Raw genomic sequence first — 15782 nt, 5'->3', positions numbered from 1 at the left:
CGTTAATGTCGAGCCCTGTATAGGCTAATATAGCGCATATAATTACCTTGCCTGATTGTGGTGCTACATGACATATTGTTTACAAGCTGTTTTACTGACGTCTTTCGACCGTTGAAACACGGATTGAGCAATTGCACGAGATATTTTTCAGTAAGTTGGACTGTATCTTTCAGCATACCTTCAGATGTTTATTCTGTAACTATAAGAGGAAGTGATGATTGCGTTCATTCGCCCTGCCGCTTGAACTGAGACGCCTATACAGAGTTCAGTCGCGCCACATTAAAGGATCAGTTCACTTCAAAATGAAACTTTCCTGGTAATTTACTCACCCCCAGGCCATCCAAGATGTTCAATGTCTTTCTTTCTTCAGTGGAAAAGAACATTTCAGGATTTTTCTCCACATAATGGACTTCAATGGCAACCAAAATGTTGAAGGTCCAAATCAATGCAGTTTCAAAGGAAGGGTTTCAGAGGCTCTGCACGATCCCTGACGAGGAATAGGGTCTGATTTAGCCGAACCATCAGCCATTTTCAGAAATAAAAAAATATATATATATTTACCCTAAATTGCTCATCTTGCGCTGCTCTGCGATACACCACGGATTGCGTAATCACGTTGGAAAGGTCACGCCAGATGTAGGCAGAAGTACCGCCACCGTGTTTACGAAGCGCTCGTGCGAAGACTAATACAAACGCCCTTTAGCAAAACAAGGTTAAATAACGATATCGGACGATTTTGAAGTTGAAGATTAAAGGCGTTTGTATTAGTCTTCACACGTTCGCTTGGGGCGGTACTTCTGCCTACTTCTAGCATGACCTTTCCAACGTCATTGCGCAATCCGTAGAGCAGTGCAAGATCAGTAATTTAGATTAAAAAGTATATATGTTTGTTTTTTCTTGAAAATGGCTGATGGTTTGTTCTATTCCTATTCCTCGTCTGGGATCATTCAGAGCCTCTTAAGCCCTTCCTTTGAAATTGCATTGATTTGGACCTTCAACCATTGGTTGCCATTGAAGTCCATTATGTGGAGAAAAATCCTGGAATGTTCTCCTCAAAAAACTTCACTTGTCAAGAAAGACATGAACATCTTGGATGTGATGGGGGTGAGGAAATTATCAGGAAATTGAAAGAGTGAACTAATCCTTTAAAGAATGTCAAAACGGCGTTTATTGTTTGAATTACGTGATAAAATGGACAGAATTTGAAAGTTGACACTGTTTCTTGTCGAAAGTAACAAAACGTGGAGCTTGCTGTGATTTATTGGTGGTTAATGCTGGTTAGGCTACAACGCTGTTATCGTCATATTCACATAAGACAAAAATGTGTACCGTCACACATAGTGATCGACCGATATTGATTTTTTAATACCGATAATTTTTGTTTTTATGTGCCCGATAACCGATATACAGAAACTATATTTATTTACTGTTATTCTTCTGTTTTTGACACGATTACAACACCACTGAACTGAACAAACCATTTTATTTATAACAATCACTCCCTCCTTGCATAGAAAACAAAACAAATCTTATTTATACACCAATAAATAGAGGGGTCTGAAAGTGCAAAAAATAAAAAGAAAGTGCACTGGTATTTTTTGTTGTTTTAGATTTTGACCCCATGCTCACATTAATTTGGCATTCTTTGCAAACTGCCAGCCCTGGCAATGACTGAGTGAAGTAAGTCCATACTTCACTTTGGTTTTTCCTCCTGTCAGTCATCTTAAAAAAAGTGTTGGAAATTAGTATTCTTTCATGTTAATTTGAATCTTCATGTTACAAAAATAATTGTATTTATAAAAAGCATCAGCAGCAACACTAATGTTAACAATAAGCAAAATAAATGTAGAATGTGTAATGTTTTCAAATGGAGGAAATTAATTAAAGACAGGAGTCACATCAACTTTGCAGAAATGTAATACTTAATTTTAAACTACAGTTTTAGTAGATTTATAAACTGTTTAATAGGTTAAAGAGCTGGATAATGTTAAATAACTGAATAATATATTCTCTGGATTATTGGAATATAACAAACAAAACATCATTTTTTATTGCATTTCTCAAATGGTATGTTAAGTTATATCAGAATTATTAATGTTTTTGTCGTTCTAGATTATGAAATATCTGCTGACAAACTGATGTTTATCTATGCATTTACACAGAACTACTCAAACTGAGATAGTTCGCGGAGATAATAAATAATTAATATCCATAGAGTTGTTTAGCCTACTTCGATGTTTATTAGCGAATTAATGGTTAAGTAAATGTTATATAATTAATTACGGTGTTTTGGACAAGTGAATCTGGTTAAAGTTATACATGCGGTGGCCGTGGAGCATTTCCTGAGCATCAACCCGCTGCGCGAACAGCAAAATACAGACGACTTCACGAGACTAATGATGAGCATAGACAACAGAGAGAGAATTAAATTCAGCGCTTTTATTTCCAACATGTGCTCATTCATGGCTGTATTATTTAATTCATGCAAAGTTGCATCTGTATTTGGACAGGACTTGACAGATTATTTTTCATGACTCTGTGAGCTTGTGTCTAAGAGAGACGAGCTCACGGAGGCATGTAAAATAATCCGTCAAATTAAACTAGCTAGATTTCAGGCTTTTACGTAACATCTAATTTGTGTATTAATGACTTATGTTAAATAAAGTTTACTAATTACAGCAAAGCAGGCAAGTATACTTTACCTGTGCACGCCGTTGTCTCGCCTCAGATGCGCTGTAATGGCGCGCAATCCTGCGCGCAATTCTCAAAACTCCCACAAGATGACGCCGTTTATCTGTGAATCCGATATTACAAAACCGATATCCGATTATGGTAAAATGCTTAAATAGCGGGGAAAATATCGGTAAATCAATATATCGGTCGATCACTAGTCACACTCCTAAATACTATTTAACCCTTTAACTGTCACCGTCCCACAGTTGGGACGCCTGGTGCTCTTTTTTTGATCGCCTTTTTTTCATATCATATATTTAAGTAATTATCACAAATTAGGTATCATTTGAAAGCTTACAAACTCAAAATTCATCCTGTGAAAACCGTTTTGAAATCGGACATTGTTGCCATGGAAACGTTACTCTAAATTATTCTAGTGGGCTCCTCCCCTAGTGGGCGCTGTCATGTTTCATATTACAACAATTATTTTAACTACTTTATATTCAAAATCTTTTCCAATCTTGACAAAACGCATATTGTCGGAAAGGTCTGAGTCTCAAGGGTCCATATTTGGTGACTTTTTGTGATGGAAGTAATATTTGGACAGAAATTTACAGGAAAATGCATCAAAACAACAATAAATGGAATTTGAATGACACCCGGTGGCTATTTTTGGTACAGCACCCTAAACAAAATCTCATGGGGACTTCAATTTTTGTGATATCAACTTCAAATTTGGAACACAAATTGGTTAGACATATGGCTTTGATTTTATAGTAATTTTAGAGTAAATGCTTTTTTGTAAAATATATATTTTATGTGAAATAAAAAATATTTAGTACAGTATTTTTCATTTACAGTAAATTTAAACTTCCATAACTATTTCATACTTTCATATTTTGAATTGCTTTCACTTCAGCAATAATCTGCAGAACGTCGTCTTTAAAACGAGACCAAACTTTGGTCTATATTCCAAAGCATTCTTGAATTACAGCCCTTTAAGTTTGGATAGTGCATTTTCATGTGTATTCTCAAACAGTTAATCAAATGTCAAAGAAAATGTAGTTTTGTGTCTAGGTAAAGTGAGGTGAAGCTCAACAATGGTCCAGGGCTGGGGAGTGTATCACAGTACGTACCGTGGGTGGTGTATCACGGTTCGGTTTGAATATCATTACAACTATAATGCACTGTGGTATTTGCAAGACTTATGGTGCTTCCAAGAATGGTCTTATCATAGTACACACTCCAAAACAATGGTAAAACTTTTAGTAGAAGATGACTCATCAATATTAATCGCTATCTTTAATAACAATGACCCTTACTCTGACTTCCTTTTGAAAATACTTCCTTATGAACCATTAATGTTTAACAGCTTCTTGTACACATCATAATTTCCCATAATGCTGGCAGAACACCGCCAAACGAAGGTCACACTGCTGTCTCTTCCTCTAGAAAGAACAGTCGAGTTCTCTCTTGTGTGTGTGTGGTTAATGTGTAGCCGTGTCGTGTTGAACTCTGATACTCCTCCGTGTGCCTTGGCATCGGGACTTGAATCTCTGAGTTTGGCTGGGAATGGCTTTGGCTACTGATCAACCAGCTCAGGCATGGTAAATCCAGCGCCCTGGACTCGTCTTTTGATTCTCCGGCTGATCGGGGGGGTTGTTTAAGTGTGCAGCGTGGCAGAAGTGAGCTGTGTATGTGAACTGGAGGCAGTTAAGTCACATGGTTTCTCTTCTCCAGTCAGACATCGGTGTTTGAGCGGGCGTAGGTGGCACCTCTCTCAAACTGGCTGCTGGCAGATGGCGTATTATTGGAGCACTGACTGGAAGACCTGCACTTGGTTCATGGCCTCCATGGAAGCTTTTTTTTCCTGCAATGAATGCAACAATTCCTATTAAAGGGTTAGTTCACCCAAAAATTAAAATTCTGTCATTAATTACTTACCCTCATGTCGTACGACACCCGTAAGACCTCCGTTCATATTCGAACACGAAGATATTTTAGTGTAAATCTGATGGCTCTGAAAGGCCTCCATTGGCACAATGCACTTTACACTCTCAAGACCCTTAAAAGGCACTAAAGACGTCGTTACAAAGTCCATCTCACTACAGTAGTTCTGCAATAACTTTATGAAGCGACGAGAATAGTTTTTGTGCGCAAAAAAACCCTAAATAACGACTTCTATAGTGATGACGATTTCAAAATACGGCCTCATGAAGCTTCGAAGCGTTATGAATCAGTGAGTCGATTCATGATTCGGATCACGTGTCAAACCGCCAAACTGCTGAAATTTGGCGATCCAAACCGCTGAATCGACTGTGTACGGACGTTGTTTTGTGCCGCTATTTTGTATTGAAGTCTATGGGAAGTCTAGTTTATTTTCCCCTAAAAAGGGGCGTTGACTAAATTAACAGTTAAGTTCCCGGATGTGCCGGTAGTCCGTATAAGTTAATTTTTAATGTTATCATTATCAGCCCAATAAGAAAGTTTGGCCGATTACATTAAAGCCGATAATTATTTCCTTCAGCTGAGACACTTCAGATGCGCACTGTTCACCATGATGGCTTTAAATTGCTTGAAATATTGCAATTTAATAATTAATTAATCGACACATCATCCTCAATAAACCCGTCTCCGGCGTATTGCCTCTGATCTTTTCGAATATACCGATCTATTATGACCTCTGACCTGTAAAGTTGCCAGAATAATAATCATACGCTGTTTGTTAATTGGCCAGAGGAGAACTGGCACCCCGACTGAGCCTGGTTTCTCCCAAGGTTTATTTTTCTCCATTAGGTCACCTGATGGGGTTTTGGTTTCCTTGCCACTGTCGCCTCTGGCTTGGCTTGCTCAGTTGGGGACACAAAATAAATAAATACAATTTTCAACTACATATCCAAATAAATCTAATTAGTAAACTAAATTAACCATATAAACTAAATTACTGATCTTGAACTATGATAATTGAAATGAGCTGATGACAACGTTTTCTCCGGACGGCCGAATAAAATTCGGTTGCATTATTTTCCTGTTTAACACTGTGGCTTAAGCGGCTTTGAAACAATCTGCATTGTAAAAAGCGCTATTTAAATAAAGTTGACTTGAATTAATCAGGCTCTCAAAAATTATATAAAAATCTGGATTTAGATTCATCGGCCAATATATCGGCTCTCAAATATAAAGAATTATCGGTTATCGGCCAAAATGTTCATATTGGTGCATCCCTACCCGAGACCCAAGTTGCTCGGACATGGGTCGGGTTCGGTATTAGTGGCTTCGGGTCTTGGGTAATTTAAAATAAATCCTTTTTCCGAATGAATCCAAGAAGACCCAAATTATTTTCAACTATATTTGGCATTTAACAAAATTTGTATTATTTAAAACATTTCTGACAACACTTTTTTCAAGTTCTCTCTGAATCCGCTCTTCTACGTGCAATCTTTGGAAGTGGATTCCATGCAGCAATAATCACTTTTTATGACTAATGCAACTGTTTCTTTCATATTTCATTATATAATATGCCACTTTTTGAGAGATACATTACATTTCCATATGTATTACTATATGAATTTCCTCCCACTCTTTGAATTCCCACTCACACACGTTCCCGCAGGATCTAGCAGTGGAGTGCTGATGGAAAGCTTGTGAAAGTGTTAATCAGCGGAGATGGAAAGCAACAACTGAATGTGTGTTATGTGCAGTCTGAACACAAGATGATTCATCGGCAGGCCAACAGTGCGCTCTATTCTCAGGGGCGTTACAACACCACCACACAATGAGCAGTGGAGGCTTTGCCCACAACTACCCACATCACCCTCAGAAGATGCACACGGTTCAGAGACACGTGCATGTGTTTGTGTTGGCTATTAATCATTGGGTTTCGGGCACTCGTGCGGCTTCAAATTTTTGCGGGCGAAATCCAGTCATTGCAATAGGAATCCATGCAATGGATGGGAGGGAAAAGCAGATGCAGATTTCCCCATGCAGATTTAGCTCATGTTCAAGTTGGTCATGTGAGTGCTTGGTTTGTGCTTCATGTCTAACTACACTATTGACAACAGACACTGGGCCAATTTTGCTGATGTTTCGCTAATTTTGTTAATTCTGGTCTCTTGGCATAATCGTGTGGGATCACAAGTGTTCAAAGTGACTTGGGGCAATGCCAGTTTCATTTACATATTCATAGTTCTCACAGTGCGACTATGCAGCTGGTGCAAAATGCGTTCAATATTGCCCCTTTTTACAAGATGTAAAATAAGTCTGTCCCCAGAGTGTGTATGTGAAAATTTAGCTTCAAATACCCCACAGATCATATATTATAGCATGGTAAAATTGTCACTTTTTGAGGGACGCCCACTGATCTATATAAATGACTGGATTGCTCATCGCGTTTGTAAGATTACAAATGTATACATTGTTATATCTAGGTTCCAATGTAATAGAATATAACTGAAAACATTATCTATATTTGTGTTTTACATTTTGAAGTAAACTTGAGGAAATTCTAAGGAGATTACGTCAGGCCGTGTAAGTGTTTGAGACATTAAGTCTTTTGTCTTTATGCACTTCCTGACTATTTACCATGACAAGTTTAGAGCAATACTGCCTGAGTGATTGGATTAGCATCTATGCATTTGAATGACACTGTTATGCTGATTGAATCTGGACGAGTGACTGTTATGTAGGGTGTGTCCTTTTTACCTATACAACATTTGCAGTGTGTTGTTCAGAGTGTCTCCTCCCCTGCTGTATAATCCCTCCCCCTGAAATGTAGATAAATTGCATTGTTTTGTACTGTTAAGTTAGACTGTTTTCGGACGACCTGCAGCACAGCGAGTTCTCATTAAAATAATAACTTCTGTTTGATCCCGAAGTCTCCTGCTCTTCATCTTCTGAGTTTCCTACACTTTAGAAGATGAAAGTTCACAACACGTTCTAAACTCTCATCAGAAGTGCTCGAGCGGCCATCTTACTATTCCCTACCAGCAGAGGGCATCATTGACGTACAGCAAAAACATTGATCTAAAATCACACGATTTGCAGCGTCTCAGTCTCACAGGATTAGTTTTACGATATATGTGTGTAAATTAATAGTTACTTCAGATGGTATCTGTAATGTTTATGGTCTTTTCGGAGAGGATGAGTCACTTATTGAAATGGTTAATGTGGGTGTGTGTACTGCGTTATGATGTGTGTATTTTATTTCCTGATTGAGCAACGTCTATTTCAGACTCTTAAAGACAGCGCAAATTTGTGCCGTTTACAGTTTCCATATGAGTATAAGTATTCCATATAAGTGTATGTAAGTTATGCCATGTTGCGCAATTTGAAGCAGTTAATTATTTAAATGATGATTAATTATTTAAACATATTATTTAAATGATGATTAATTATTTAAGTGATGGTTAACAAAATCATTGTTGGAACATTTGCAGTTAGCCTACTGTATGAATAAAAACAATACTACAGCACAACATGCATACATAAATGCATAAACGCAACAGCGATTTCAGGTTACAAGGCATAAATCTTTATTCTGATTTCAAAATGCATGCTTTGACAGATGTAATACATACGCGGAAGTGTCTCGTCCACGCGTCAAGCTGATGTTTACTACTGTAATGAATATGAACGTAACTTTTTAATCAGCTGGGGAAATTCCTGACTATAAACGAATAACCATTTACATGTTTAGGGCGTTTGTGATGTAAGAATGTACAGGGAGATTTTAGATATGAAAACGGTGTCTCCTTAGGCAATGTTTTCTCAGTAAAATCATATAATGTCCTATTCATTCAATAGAACGCGTGAACTTACGAGGGAATACCAATATGGACGTCACTTTTTATGACGTCATGAGCAATCCAGTTCTCTTTATAGATCAGTGGTGACGCCCCATTTTTGTGTACCTTTAAATTCAAATGAGCTGCTGCTCCCGCCCCCATTCTAGAAGAAGGCGGAGCCTCAAGAGCTTTTGTTAGCAGCTCTGATTACCTCATGCAGACACGCACTGAAAATGTATGAAACTGTTCAGCCTTTTATGTTCAAACCGCAGTCGGACAATAATGGAGAGACTCAAGAAGAAGTGACAGCATGTAGAATAAGACAGGACGTTTCTGAGTGGTTCGTTGATGAATTTATTAGTTCAAGTCATTGATTAGGAACTAATCTGGGAACTGTTGTGAGATGAGCCAGAGAATATCTGCTGCATGAAGAGAGAACAGGTATAGTTTAGTTTAACTACGGTTATGACTTATGTTGGCGTCTTGCTTTTATGACATTGGGTTCGCAATAAACGTGAAAGACGGACGACAGCTTGAGCAACTCCCAAATGTACTCGACTACCACAACTCTTCCTCTTCTCAACATGGCCGTTGTTGTGTGTTCCCGGGGGCGGGGTTTATGTAAATGTCAGGGTTAGTGATGTCACTAACCCGTGAGGAATCTTGTGTAGTCCCTGCCAGCCGTTTTTGTAGTCCTTAAAAAGCGATTTCTATAAAATATCTCGCTTTGCTTCGAACTTTGAGCGTTGTAACTTTGCAGATGTTGTTTATGCTTAAACGGCGACATTACACACTCACTAAAGTTTAAAAAGTCAAATCATAACCAACCACCCCTTTAATCCATATCTAGTCTTAATTTCATTTAAAAAGTACACATTTGACCTTTAACTCTTTCCCCGCCATTGACAGAATTCCCCAGCTTTCCGTGTTTTGCTGTTATACGATAGGGGGCGCCATTACACATCTTCTGAAAGATTGCAGGATCTCCTGATCATTGCTTATGCACATTGCAGTTTTTAGAGAGAAAAAAAATTTCTCAGCTTTTTGTTCAAATGTTGCTTTTAATGAAACTTGCCCACATTCAAAAAAGAATGCATGAAGCTACAATAAAGCTTTTTTGTTCTTTCAATTGATTTATTGCATATTCAAAAACGCTGGTGGTGAAACGTTTAAGGACCGAATGTCATGACTAGTGTAGTTAATGCTCTGTGTTGTTGTGTTTTTTATAGTAGAGGGTCTGCCTCAGGTCTTCTATTTCGGGCCCTGTGGGAAATACAATGCCATGGTTCTGGAGCTGCTCGGCCCCAGTCTTGAGGATCTCTTTGACCTGTGTGACCGAACATTCTCCCTCAAGACCGTCCTGATGATCGCCATTCAGCTGGTGAGTGTGTCACCTGGGTGAGAAGTGCATGTGTGCAGTCGTTCCGATGCTTTGCAGTGCGAGTGTGTAATTCGCATCCTTTGCTCAATTCCCCAGATTTCCCGCATGGAGTATGTGCATTCGAAAAACCTCATCTATAGGGACGTGAAGCCAGAGAACTTTCTCATCGGTCGGCAAGGAAACAAGAAGGAGCACATCATTCACATCATAGACTTTGGCCTTGCGAAAGAATACATTGACCCAGAAACCAAAAAACACATTCCTTACCGGGAGCACAAGAGCCTTACGGGCACAGCTCGATACATGTCTATTAATACACACTTAGGGAAAGGTAAGTGTTGGATACCTCCCTAGTCTGCTCCTGAAGTGGACTAAACATTAAATGTCACGCTTTTTGTGGCTTCTTGATTGGCTGTTTAATAGGGTTGGGGATCATGAACCAGTTCTTTTACAGAAACATCTTGCATTGAATCTATAGCATCTCCGTCTAGGGCTGACATGATTCCTCTACTAAATTTGAGTTCTTGATTTTTTTTATTATTTTTTTTTATTTTTTTTAATCCTGCAATTTACCCGTGTCAAGTAACCAGCAAAATACAGGAAGTGGCGCATTCCACAGACTAGAATTCATGAACTGTAGGGGTGTAACGGTTCACTAAATTGATGGTTCGGTACGGACCTCGGTTTTGAAGTCACAGTTCGGTACGGGTTCGGTACAGCAGTTTTACAAAATTGCTTTTTATTTATTTTTATTTACTGAAAAAAGTGCCTGTCCTTAAATTAATTAAACTGTTGTGGCACCTAGTTGCTTTTATTTCTTCTGTACCACATTTTGAAGTCAGTCTAACTGCAACCAGTATTTGAAACACGAGCAAACCAAACAGTCGTCTTTTTAAATGTTTACTTCCAAAAAATGTTATTATACATAGACATGGTACGCACGGTCAAAAAACTGTGTTGCTTCCAACGTCTCTAACTTCAAACTAAAAACGAACTACATCCAATGCTATGACGTAGTGCTATCTGACTGGAAGCTCAAAATACTGAAATGTTATCAGATCTAAACAATACTAAATTATGCATTTTAAACCAATACATTTCTTATGAATTTTTTTTTTTTACTGTTTTTAAACTAAATTATTATTTCAGATGAACTAGTACTTACGTGGCTCTTACATAAACTATAACTAAAAGTTTATTGAAGATATTGCTGTAATCAATAGGGAGCCCTTAATCACACAGTAATATTAAAGGTTAACAACAGAGCCCAAACTATTAGCCCAAATTCAGTTGCTATTTATTTTTAGGGAAAATAATCAACACTCAAATAACACATTGTATGCCAACATGTAAACTTCACATAAGTTTTTGCAATAACTTCTAAATCTAATTATACTTTTTTTTTTTCTCCAATTCGTTGTTGAAAAATAATCATTTATACACAGTGGCTGTCATTTTCATGACAGGTTTATTTAACATAATTGAAATAATCAAGACATCACTAACAGGTTCAGTAGAATTAATATAACGGCTAATATAGAGCATATATTTAGTGGAAGAGTTGATTTCTCTAGTGAATAAAAGTCTGTGGACACTGAATGACTGCCTGAGGTAAATGTGATGCTACATGACAGTTTAGTTCACAGTTCTATTGACGTCTTTCCGCCGTTGAAACACTGATTGAGTGATTACACCACATATGATTTGTAACAATAAGTTCTAATGTAGCCTCAACATACCTTCAGATGTTCATTCATGTTTATTCTTTAGGAAGAGATGATCGATCGCGCTCACAGATGATCGCGCTGCCGCTTGAACTGTGATCAGTCTTCAGTCACGCCACAAAGAGCGTCAGAACGGCATTTATCGTTTGAATTTCGTGATAAAAATGGACTGAATACTTAATATATATGTGTGGGAACTCGGATTGAAGTGTTCCGCGCTTAAAACAAGCGACTGTTAACCATTAAAGATTGCATTCAGAAACCGTTAGGACACGTGCACCGAACCGAAAGCCCTGTACTCAAACGGTTCGGTACGAATACGTGTACATTGAGACCCCTAGTGATAATCATATGCACACTTGTCTGAACCAGATATTAAAGAGCACCTATCATGGAATTTTGAAATGTACCTTTCATGCAGTGTGTAACATAGATCTAAGTGAACGAAAACATCCTGCATAGTTTGAAATATGACAGTGCACCGTATATATAGTTATTTTCTTTCAAAAGTAAGAGTCGACTCGGAGTCATTTTTAAGAATCGTTAGAAGACCGAAGCTTTTTCTCTGACTAGATGACGTCAAGTTATTTGAATACGATACGCCCACTTATTGCGCTCCAAGACGCCAGTGAAAACTAGAAAACATCATGGCGACGAGACGCTGTTCTGAAGTGCGACTCAAAAGCAAATTTCTCATCTGCCCAAGGATGAGCATTTGAAGACTAAGTGGCTTGAAGACAAACCATACATCGTCGCGATTGTGTGTTTATTAGTCTTCAAATGTCTCTATTTGCATGTTTCGCGATCTCAGGAAGCTTTTATTATGGACTTCTATTATGGCACATGGTATCTTCTTCGTCTGTCTGTACCATATATGGACTACATGTGCACAGAGCGCCCTCTGGCTGCCAGGATGAATTGAAAACAACACATAAGAGACTCAATCATTTTGAGGAAGTATTGAATAAAAAATACTCCTCTGTTTAGAAATTTGACACAGACATATGAGAATCTATCAATATGTCTCCTCATCTGCACACTTTTGAACTAAAAGCCCTGAGGGATGTTGATTTGTCGCGAGTCTTCGTGAGGAGAATAGAGGAGTTTTTTTATGAATGAGATCATCTGAGACTCATATTACAATCAAACGGTACCGACGCGGTTTTCATATTCATAACTCCTGACACATATTAACAAATTACTGTCACTATAAGACTTTGATGGGCGTTCCGTTTCTGAAAATATCTGCACAGACTATACCAATCACAACTGACTGGGTCATCGGACCAATCAGCGCAGATTAGCGTCACGTAAAGGCGGGGTTTTGAAAAGTGAATCACTAAAGGAATCATTTGAGAATCGCTGTCAAAACAGGTAAAAATAAATGCATATTATAAGAAAACGAAAGTCTTTTTTTGTCATTGCATGCATGCAAAACTGTTGTTGGGGACTTCTAAAACAATATTTGGAACATTTTAAATGCCATGATAGGTGCTCTTTAATATATGATTAATATAAACAATATGATTTTCTCCTCAATGTTGTCACTACTACATCAATCTCCTGATTGGTTAACTCGGTGCGAATATCCACCAAAGTTCAGATTTTTCAACTCGCGCCATTCGTGCGAATCACGCATCAAACGTTCAATTCGTGTCGTGTCAGTCCGGTGTGAAGGCACCATTAGACTTATGGGTTTGAAACGAGCACTTAAAGGGTTAGTTCACCCAAAAATGAAAATTCTGTCATTAATTCCTCACCCTCATGTCGTTCGACACCCGTCAGACCTCCGTTCATATTCAGACACAAATGAAGATATTTTAGTGTAAAGCTGATGCTGAGAAAGGCTTCAGATAGGCCTCCATTGGCATTCAGTACATTTACACTCACAAGACCCATAAAAGGCACTTAAAACGTCATTACAAAGTCCATCTCACCACAGTGACTCTACAATAATTTTACGATGCGACGACTAGTTTTTGTGCGCAAAAAAAATCAAAATAACACCTTTTTCCAACTTGTTCTTGTCTTCCGTGTGTGCCTCCACGACGCATGCGCGAGAATATGACACAGATCCGGCGTTCGGACACATGAGCCAGAAGCGATTTGTTTACAAGCAGAGGAAGACGCGCGTGTCTAAGCTGTTGGATTCTACAGCGATCGTGCTTTAGGTCTCGGCGTAGTTCTCAAAATGGAGCTTAAGTGTGCATTTCATGGATTCCCGAACGCCGGCGCTACGTCATATTCTCGCGCATGCGTCGTGGAGGCACACACGGAAGACAAGAAGACGTTGAATAAAGTCAATATTTTGATTTTTTTTTTTGCGCACAAAAACTATTCTCGTCGCTTTGTAAAATTATTGTAGAGTCACTGTGGTGAGATGGACTTTGTAATGACGTTTTAAGTGCCTTTTATGGGTCTTGTGAGTGTAAATGTACTGAATGCCAATGGAGGCCTATCTGAAGCCTTTCTCAGCATCAGCTTTACACTAAAATATCTTCATTTGTGTCTGAATATGAACGAAGGTCTAACGGGTGTCGAACGACATGAGGGTGAGGAATTAATGACAGAATTTTCATTTTTGGGTGAACTAACCCTTTAAAGTCACAGAATAGTTACGGCAATCAAATCGCAACCATAATGGTCGAATTCCTTATGATTCCCAACTCTACTGTTCAGCCAACGTCATTATTTTCTACATAATTGACCTTTTTTTTTCTTTCTTGCAGAGCAAAGTCGGAGGGATGACCTTGAGGCCTTGGGTCACATGTTCATGTATTTCCTCCGGGGTAGTCTCCCTTGGCAGGGACTGAAAGTATGTTGAACCAGTGTGTTAACGCCAGTAAAACTGTTACTAATTATGTTCTGGAAAATGAGCTGCTGTTGTTTTGTGCTGCGCAGGCTGACACACTAAAGGAGCGCTACCAGAAGATCGGGGACACGAAGCGAAACACTCCCATTGAAGTCCTCTGTGAGAACTTTCCCGGTGAGACCCACTGAAGCGACGCCATGTGCTTCACTTGCAGCAGCTGATCTAAGAGTCAACATGAAATTAACATTGTCCACTTTTTCTTTCTTAATGCATGTTTCTGGTCTTGTGCACATTATTCTAAAGGAAACCGTGTTTGTCTTTTGTAATTGCTCTTTCTGCTGACATGTGGCCAATGGCACATGACATTACAGAAGTCAAATGTGGCTTTAATGTGCCCGTATTATGCTATTTTAAAGGTTGCTATAACAGGTTTTCATGCATTCAAGGTAGGGCTGCACTATTAATCGAAATCGAACCGCAATCACGATTTGGCTTATGTGCGATTATGAAAGTGCAATGGCTGTGATTTTTATAAAATAAATAAATGCCCAGTGTGTTAGTGAAGAGTGATCAGGAGTAAACGCTGCTCCGTCTGAAAGCACTGCGAGTTTGAGTCGCTTATAATGTGCGTTTGAAAAAGCAACGCGTCAAACATCTTCACAAACTAGCAGTGTGGAGTGTTCATAAACCTGTTGTCCAACAAAATACGTTTTAACTCACTTCATATAGTCAGTCGAGCTGATGTGGCTTCTTATCACAGAATGTCAGTCAGCACTGAATACTTTATTATTATGAAAAATAAATACCTGAGAAGACTTGAAGAACTCAATACACCATAGCTTGTCGCAGAAGTATTATCTTCATGTTTATTATTAATCAGTTAAAGTGATTCTATCTTCGTTTTATTCAGCCTACAGTGCGCTTCACTTTAGGGATTTCCCATAGGGAAGGGATTTCCTGGAAACAAACAAATGATTACTTCTTCTGAGGCAAATGTGGCGTTTCTGCTCAAGGGCGCCCTCTGGCTTCCAGTATGAATTATACATTTATTTAGAAGTATTTCTTCTTATTTTCGACCCAAAAGTTTGACAATCCATACGTTTTTCTTCAATGTAGAGGAGTTTTAATCCCCACAGTGGATACATAAGAGGCTCATATTTCATATTAAAGACATAGACTTTAAGAAATTGATATTACAGATAAAAAGCACAGATTTTTATAATATATTTTTTTTTTACAATAAATCCTTAAACCTTTCTAATGATTTTGTCATAGGCGGTCTGCATACTAACAGGTAACCCATAATTTTTTTTTTTTGTAAAATAAGTTTTCTAGTAAAATAAAATTATAATTATTATTATTATTCTGATATATTTATTCTTAAATGCTATTTTACATTTTTAATAATG

General features: G+C 38.2%; 1 protein-coding gene across 4 annotated transcripts in view; it reads left to right on the top strand.

Annotated features, from left to right (window-relative positions):
* csnk1g1 (casein kinase 1, gamma 1) overlaps positions 1 to 15782 on the top strand; it is a 100989-nt gene that overhangs the window by 44034 nt on the left and 41173 nt on the right. For all 4 annotated transcript variants that reach the window (XM_079810382.1, XM_079810384.1, XM_079810383.1 and 1 more), the window contains exons 5-8: positions 9686 to 9837; positions 9934 to 10168; positions 14291 to 14376; positions 14463 to 14547. In XM_079810382.1, coding sequence (XP_079666508.1) covers positions 9686 to 9837; positions 9934 to 10168; positions 14291 to 14376; positions 14463 to 14547 — 558 coding nt within the window. The remainder of the gene's footprint in view (positions 1 to 9685; positions 9838 to 9933; positions 10169 to 14290; positions 14377 to 14462; positions 14548 to 15782) is intronic.

The sequence above is a fragment of the Gobio gobio genome (genome assembly GCF_949357685.1).
Source record: "Gobio gobio genome assembly, chromosome: 2".
NCBI classification, from domain to species: domain Eukaryota; kingdom Metazoa; phylum Chordata; class Actinopteri; order Cypriniformes; family Gobionidae; genus Gobio; species Gobio gobio.
The sequence above is the reverse complement of the archived record's forward strand: the minus strand, read 5'-3'. Positions and strand labels throughout refer to the sequence as shown.